Raw genomic sequence first — 8,277 nt, 5'->3', positions numbered from 1 at the left:
CCCTGGACACACTCAGAGTTAAGTGTTTTGCTCAGGTAGTAAGTGGGGTTGGAACCTGGGACTTTGTGGTCTTCTGGTACTAGTCTAATGAGTGTGTCAACCATTAGACTACTAGTATCCAGTGAGAGATCATAAAGAGAACAATGCTTTAGTAAAAGATCTATAATAAAAATAACAACTAGTTTTGTGTCATTACACGTATAATAATGAGACTTTAACTGTCTCAGGCCAGTGAGAAAAAGTACCGTCACTGAGCAAAGTACCGACACATTTTGCTGTGTGTGATACACTGCAGCACAGCACATGGTGACACAACAAAATGTGTCCTCTGCTTTCAACCATCACCCTTGGTGAGAAGTGGGCAGCCACGCCAGGTACCCGGGGAGCAGTGTGTGGGGACAGTGCTTTTGCTCAGATCGGGATTAGAACCGGCAACCTTCTGATTATAGAGCTGCTTCCTTAACCGCTAAGCCACTACTGCCTCAGAACTTCTGGGAGATGTCTGCTAGGGGAGAGACACCTCAATGATCCATTTCTGTTGCCTTTCTTTGCCAAACCACACGGAGATGCAGCTGGTCAGGGCGTTCTCTTTTGCTTTCCGGTAGACAACAGTGAGGGTGGGAGGAGGAAGGTGGACCTGCTGCAGACGTCTCAGGAAGTGGAGATGCTGATGAGCCTGGTTGGTGATGGAGGTGGCTGTCTGAGATGTCCCAGGAACACGGTATTGATGCTGAGTGGAGTGTGGTTGGGTCATCATCTTTGATCCGTTTGTTCTATCTGCACCAGACAGCCAGTCCACCATATTTGTGACGTTTGCCATAACTGATGGGTGAGTGCTCACTAGTGGCTTTGAGAGCTGCATCTCATTCATGTTCATTATGACCATCTTAAAAAACGCTTTGCAAATAAAGTGTGAATGATTGATTGATTGGCTGAGAGAAATTCATCTGAAATGCACATGTTGTCCATTGAAAGGCAGGCGAGGCCCTGTACACGCACTTGTCCCCAACTGTAGACCAGGGCTGCGGGGACGAGCCTTCACGGCGCACGTGCACGCGCGGCGTGCGCGCGCCCCGCCGGGACACGGCCGGCGCGTCATGGCTCGTAACGGGTAAGAGCGGCTTCTATCACTCGGGAGGGACGTCTCTGTTCTGTTCTGAAGGGGAATAATGCGACGTGCGGGTCTTGCGAACTAAATCTCCCCGCCTGCAAAGTGTCCCACGCGGCACTGGAATTCTGGAATATAGATGTATTATGAACGATTTACATGCGTGAGAGGTGACGGCGCTTACTTTCACGCATTAACCGTAATAACATTAAATTCGTAGCAGCAGACCCATCAAATAAACTGTTCGGCGCACGGAGGTAAAGCTTTAATCCGATTAACCTCATTATCACTGATCTGAAGTCAGAGAGCCCTTTAAATAAATCCCCCATCATTCGCACCGTGGGGGACTGAGCAGAACCTTCTCTGGACATGAGGTGCGACGCTGCGTGGATTTCTTCTCTAAGGTAAAGTGCCACTGTTTGCAAGTGGAGCAACTTTATTCCTTTTTATATATATATACACGCACACACATATATGTATATAAAAGTGAAGGTATATGTAAATGTGTGAGTGTGTATGTATGTATGTGTTTATGTGTGTGTGTGTGTGTGTGTGTGTGTTGTCATGACCATTTAAATTGATAGATTCCCACTGAAGGCATCAAAACTATGAATGAACACATGTGGAGTTATGTACTTAACAAAAAAAGATGAAATAACTAAAAACATGTTTTTTAATTCTACTTTCTTTAAAATAGCCGCCCTTTGCTCTGATTACTGCTTTGCACACTCTTGGCATTCTCTCGATGAGCTTCAAGAGGTCGTCACCTGAAATGGTTTCCCAACAGTCTTGAAGGAGTTCCCAGAGGTGTTTAGCACTTGTTGGCCCCTTTGCCTTCACTCTGCAGTCCAGCTCACCCCAAACCATCTCGATTGGGTTCAGGTCCGGTGACTGTGGAGGCCAGGTCTCCACTTTTTGTTAAGTACATAACTCCACATGTGTTCATTCATAGTTTTGATGCCTTCAGTGAGAATCTACCAATGTAAATGGTCATGGAAATAAAGAAAACACACTGAATGAGAAGATGTGTCCAAACTTCTGGCATGTACAATATATAATAGAACATAATGTAATGAGGTACTGTTTTCGAGAATGTGATCTCTAGTCTGCAGAAAATGTGTAAAAAAAAAATTGTCATCTGCGCAAAGTACACTGAATGTCTTTGAATGGCTCCATGGTGACTTGTAATCAAGTTCAAGTTTGAGTTGAGCTTTGCTGACAATTCAGCTACATACTGAATTGACATACTGGTACATAGTAAAGCGAAACGTTCCCCGGAACCTGGTGCTACGTGTAACATTTAAACAAATTTACATACTGACATAAAGTGCACGTGTGCAATGCAGACAAACCAGTTACATAAAGTTCAAAAACCTGAGACACGTGAACAGTGCAGGAGTAACAAGAGTAACATCAAACGAAGCATGAAGACAAGGAAGAAGACAGACTGCACTAAAAACCAGTGAAATAAGTCATGAAGGTGCAGAGTAAGATGTGCAAATGGTGCTGTGATAGAGATATGTTGTGAACATATGAGGCAGAGTGTGTGCGTCAGTACAGAGAAGAGCAGTGATATAACAGAAAATGCTTTATGAGTAAAGTGACGGTTTGTCAGGGCAATGTGATTTAAGGTTAAAGTGCACCTAAGGTTAAAGACCCCTGAATTATGTTTGTTTCTTTCACAAGATAACGTTGGTGTAAAAATAAATGGTTTCGCTGAATATTATGGTTATTTTTTAGGAACGACACTCTTCTGATCCTCAGGGCCTCCTGAGGTCTGAAGCATGCATAGCATGAGCGAACTCCACAATCCACTCCTGGACAAAACTGGTGTCCACAGTGACTACGGTTACCATGGTGACCACCACAACCACCGATACCAAGACCAAATCATCAGATACTTGGTGACAGACACCGAGAGGGAGGGCAAAGCGCAGCAGTTCCTCGACGCAGCCTCGCTTCATTTCGCCATGGAGGTCGTGCACTCGCCCGGTTTCGTCCTGGTCCAGGATGAGGATGGCGGCAGCCACGATGGCGCTTGGGAGGTTGACAGACTTGAGACCACGTTCAAGGAGGACCAGGAGCCGCTGGCCGAGGACTCGGAAGCTTCTGAAGACCTGAACACCAAACTGCTGGAGGAGCCCCGCCACATCCAGACAGTGTGCTGTGAGGTGGAGGAAGACAGGTTTAACCCTTACGAGGTGAGAGGACAAGTTCAATATGGCCGTGCAGGTCATTATTATAGAGCACAGATGAAGGAACTTGCAACCTGCTCCTGGAGAGCTGTGTCCCACAATTCTACACTCGCACCTTACAATCACCCTTGTGTCCCGAAGGGCTTGATGTAGATCTTCAGCAGATGCACACCTTCTGCAGGATGAGACATGCGGTTTCACGTAGAGAGTATTAAGGGTACTGTGACTGGCACAATTGCTTTGAAGAGGGTACTCTGAACGAGGTGGTTAGAACAAACTCTGTGTATTTCTGTACAAATATTGAAAACGCTACCTGGTGAAAAAAAAAAACGACTCCACATTCCACATCTTTAACATAAATTAAAATATAGCATTTATATGTAGTATATATAGTATTCATATTATGCAATCTGGATGATTAAATTTACAGCATTTATCAGACGCCCTTCTCCAGAGCGACTTACAATCAGTAGTTACAGGGACAGTCCCCCCCTCGAGCAACTTAGGGTTAAGTGTCTTGCTAGGGGACACAATGGTATTAAGTGGGATTTAAACCTGGGTTGTCTGGTTCATAGGCGAGTGTGTTACCCACTAGGCTACTACCACCCTTCAATGGTGGTAGTGACAATGACATGACAATGACAGCATGACCATTTTCTTCACAGTTAAATTTGACTCCCGTCGAAACGACTTTTTCAGATGGAGGAAACTTTAGCAGCGTTTAATCAGCCAGTGCTCCATCGCCGGAAAACCAGGGTACCGTGAGATAAAGCAAAGCTTTCCAGCCCTGCAGTCGTTAATGCATTCCTCCCCGCTGATGCCCGGTCCCAGTGCTGGGGAGATTAGGGGAACTTATTTCCATTGATAGGAACAGAAGCTAATGCTGTGTTGGTAGAAGAGTAGCATCCTGCATGCTCTTATGTCCACTTTGACACAGCCTTTGTTAAAATTCCTTGGTTGGCAGGAAGTCCAAACATCTTGCCTGGAACTTTGTCCATCATTCGTTCATGGCTTCGTGAAAGTGAAAGTGAAGTGATTTTGAAACACTGCAGCACAGCACACCACGGTGCACACAACGAAATGTGTCCTCTGCTTTTAACCATCACCCTTAGTGAGCAGTGGGCAGCCATGACCGGTGTAAAATGCCTGCTGAGTAAAATGTGAAGGCTTTAAAGTGGGTATCTGTTGCTACAGACCATGGACGGTTAGTCAGTGAGCTTAGTTAGTGAGCTTTGGGCAGTGGTGGCCAAGCAGTTAAGGAAGCGAGCCCGTAATCAGCAGGTTGCCAGTTCGAATCCCGATCCGCCAAGGTTCCATTGAGGTGCCACTGAGCAAAGCACCGTCCCCACACACTGCTCCCCACTGGCTGCCCACTGCTGACTTTGGGTGATGAGTTAAAAGCAGAGGACATATTTCATTGTGTGCACCATGTGCTGTGCTGCAGTGTATCACAATGACAATCACTTCGCTTACTAGCAAGTATCAGTAGCGGGGAGGGCAACGTGTAACTGGTAACATGGAGTATGGAACATGGAATAATTTGTAGCGATCCAAGGTTGCGAGTTCGAATCCTGGCTCCGGATTTGTGTGTGGGGTTTGCACGGGTTCTCCTGCTTCCTCCCTGAACTCTAAATTATCCGTAGTTGAGAGTGAATGGCGAGTGTGTTTGCACCCACCCTTTTCTGGATATCGAAGGACGTATTTAAAAAAAAAGAAGTTATCTCTGATAATAAATATCCATGGCTCTTAAATGACTAGCTGGTTGGAAACTTTCGATTGGTAACCTTACTGATGGTTAGCCACTGAAACCTGTTTCTCTCTGTCTGAATGGATGCTTACATAGATGGCCATAACTACCTTGGCTGGTGACAGCTGGTTGTGGTTTTATCTGAGATGACCTTGCAGCAAACGAAAGCTCCCGCTTTTTCTTTTTCATTCACTCAGAGGATAAATGGCCGTTCACCGGTCTTAAGAATAAAAACTAGAATGATCAATTCTTTTGTTTTGTTAGAGCTGTGCAGCTGGTAGCGATGCGCTGGTACTGTGCTGGGGGGTTTTTTTTCCGCCTATAAAATGTCTCTGGAGCTTTAACTAATCAATCACTATTTAGAGGACTCGTGTCATTTTGGCAGGGCACGCTGCGGCCATAAATCATGCAAATGAACACGTAGTTCAGCGCCTGCTCCACGCCGGCTGCATGCATCGCATTTTCGTGCCGTCGGTGCGAGTCCTGATGCGATGTGTCCTGCACCATAATACCAGCTTCAGGCTCAGGCTGCCCAGTCGACGCCCACTTCACGTCACCGTCCGCCACGCCACCTTTAAACCTGCCAGCAGCTGACCGAAGCCGCCTGCGAAAGATGACCGACGAGCAGAACTAGAAAGGAAATGTTCCTTTGTAACTGTCCCTCTCCAACGCTCCTCCTGCTCGTTTTAAATTGCCTCATTTATTTTGGTTCTCATCTGTCTGCTGAGTAACAAGACTAACAAGCAAATTTGCTGTGTGATGGACCGTTCATTTAAACACACACACACACACACACACACTCACGCAAACAGATAATGCGCTCAGAAGCCGAGGGGGACACCCTCCTCAAAGGTCACCACTGTGTGGTGTTCCTGACCATAACACCCACAGCGGTGTCTGACATTACAGCAAACGAGGATCTTGGGCAGAAGATGAAGAGGTGGCCAGTTGGGGCTTCTCCTCGCCTGCTCTGCCACACAACGATGTCCAGAGACATCTGTCCGGGTGCTCATGGGTGCTGACAGAATACAAATCCTCCAAACCTGGCAGGTCCCGCCATGCCTCTCTTCTGGCGGGCAGAACGGGTGCGGATTAGGCAGAGGCTGATGTTAGATAACCATGTGCTTTCAGGTAAAATCCTAATGAAGGCATCTGGGAAACGGAGGTAATTAAAATACAATAAAAATGTATATATTTTTAGACATTGTGCTGTCGTAGTGTCAGTTATTCAGGTTTTTATGAAGAATGGCATTCTATCAACATTTCAGTAAATAAATATACAGTTTAAGGCTGTTATAATTGGAATTGAAATGTTATTTGTACTTTACCTAAAACCAAATACTCTAGTCCTCTGCTTGACAGGTGACAAAACCAGGATAAAATGGCCAAAGTCGACATTCTCAGGTGTCTCATTTATCTCAAGAGCATTTTTGTTCTTAAAGTGAAGTGATTGTCAGCAGCACAGCACCCGGTGCACACAGTGAAATTTGTCCTCTGCATTAAACCCATCACCCTGAGTGAGCAGTGGGCAGCCATGACAGGCGCCCGAGGAGCAGTGTGTAGGGACGGTGCTTTGCTCAGTGGCGCCTTGGCAGATCAAGATTTTACCCTTCTGATTACGGGGCTGCTTCCTTAACCGCTAGGCCACCACTGCCCAGAAACTCTGTGTCATCTCCATCATCTCCATTTTCATGGCCTTAAACTGACTCAGCCTGTGCTCAAGTCTGTAAAATAGGACATGGTGGTAATGGCAGGAAAAATCATATTGTAGAAATTAAAATATAAATCAGTTTGGGTATTTGCTCATTTGGGTATTTGGAAGAACGTCCTGTGTTTGAGTGTTGGCTGCTACCTATGGGAAGGTACAGGGAAGTACTGAGACACCTCAGATTTATCTCCCATTAAATATGGACCATATGAAACTATTGATAATTCACTGACTAGCACATTTGTAGCATTCATACTGAAAAGTCAACATTTCTGGCATGTAGATAAATTCCACTTCCTATGGTTACTTAATTTGTACTTTTTTCCTATAATTTTATTTTAATATTTATTTATTTTTGTTCAGCCATGTCTTGATCTATTGCTGGGAGAGGACAATAGCCACTACATGGAATTATGAAGCAGTTGATGAACAACTTTAGTGTTCCTTGGCATAAATTTACTTCCAAGTGAATTCATGTTTTGATGCTGGTGGGGACACCCTATTTTCCCAAATTTCCCTGGACACCATAGTTTTATTTAATTACTTGATAGCTATATAATCAGCTATATGGACAATGTACTTTATATTGATGATGATCATAGACCATAGAAGTAATAATTAAATCAAGCTATGATACACCTGGATATGGTATATGTGAATTATGAGTGGGTTTTATCTTGCATGACAGCTCTTCTCTCTTCATCCAGTCTCAGAGTGACAGCTCCAGTGACAGCGAGAGCGAAGACAACTTCATGATGCCCCCACAGGACCACCTAGGCCTGGCGATCTTCTCCATGCTGTGTTGCTTCTGGCCCTTGGGAATTGCAGCCTTCTACTTCTCGCAGAGGGTAAGACTCCATGAGCAGTGGGACTGTCTGGACTCTGTTGTCAGCTTTTATAACTAGGTACACAAGGTCGATCAGATAAGGTGCTCCTCTACTAACAGGATGGATTTCTCTTCAGCTCAAATGAATCATGTTTCTGTAGCCCTGGGCAAAAATAGTAGTAGCATATTGAAGATTTTGCAGCTTATTAGGCAGTTGCCATGGGTGCTCGCTTGAAAATTAGATCCATAGATGAAGGAGCGGAAAGCCTTCTGGATGATCAAAAAATCCAATATTCTAATAAAGCTTCATTAATGCACCGAAATGTGAGAATAGATTATGAAGAAAGGAAGAATAGCTGGTCTGCCAACCTTCATTTTGATTACGTCTGACCTCAGGTCTGTCTATATATAGCAGCGCATTTTGAGTGATGGATGCATGTTTCTCTTTCTAAAACCCTGCAACACAAGCCTGGCTTCTTCAGTGCAGAGATTTGTCCAAACAGTCTGGGAAAAGAAATGGGGGTCTTTCAGCAGAGCACATTTTTAAACCTGTAATGCTTGGAATTCATACATAATGATTACAACTTTGTGATGTAAGAATGTTAAAATAATAGTAATGTAACATTCTTACATCCTAATGTTAACAGATAGATTTTATTGGAATGCCTTCAAAACTGAACGTTTCGAGCTCCA

General features: G+C 44.7%; 1 protein-coding gene across 1 annotated transcript in view; it reads left to right on the top strand.

Annotated features, from left to right (window-relative positions):
• Nucleotides 1-712: 712 nt before the first annotated feature.
• The window catches only part of LOC114797818 (synapse differentiation-inducing gene protein 1-like), an 8,103-nt gene continuing 538 nt past the window's right edge, over nt 713-8,277 (top strand). The window contains exons 1-4 of the mRNA XM_028992976.1: nt 713-829; nt 976-1,512; nt 2,849-3,309; nt 7,466-7,606. Of these exons, the coding sequence (XP_028848809.1) occupies nt 2,893-3,309; nt 7,466-7,606 (558 nt within the window). The 5' untranslated portion in view covers nt 713-829; nt 976-1,512; nt 2,849-2,892. The remainder of the gene's footprint in view (nt 830-975; nt 1,513-2,848; nt 3,310-7,465; nt 7,607-8,277) is intronic.

The sequence above is a fragment of the Denticeps clupeoides genome, chromosome 1 (assembly GCF_900700375.1).
Source record: "Denticeps clupeoides chromosome 1, fDenClu1.1, whole genome shotgun sequence".
NCBI classification, from domain to species: Eukaryota; Metazoa; Chordata; class Actinopteri; order Clupeiformes; family Denticipitidae; genus Denticeps; species Denticeps clupeoides.
The sequence above is the reverse complement of the archived record's forward strand: the minus strand, read 5'-3'. Positions and strand labels throughout refer to the sequence as shown.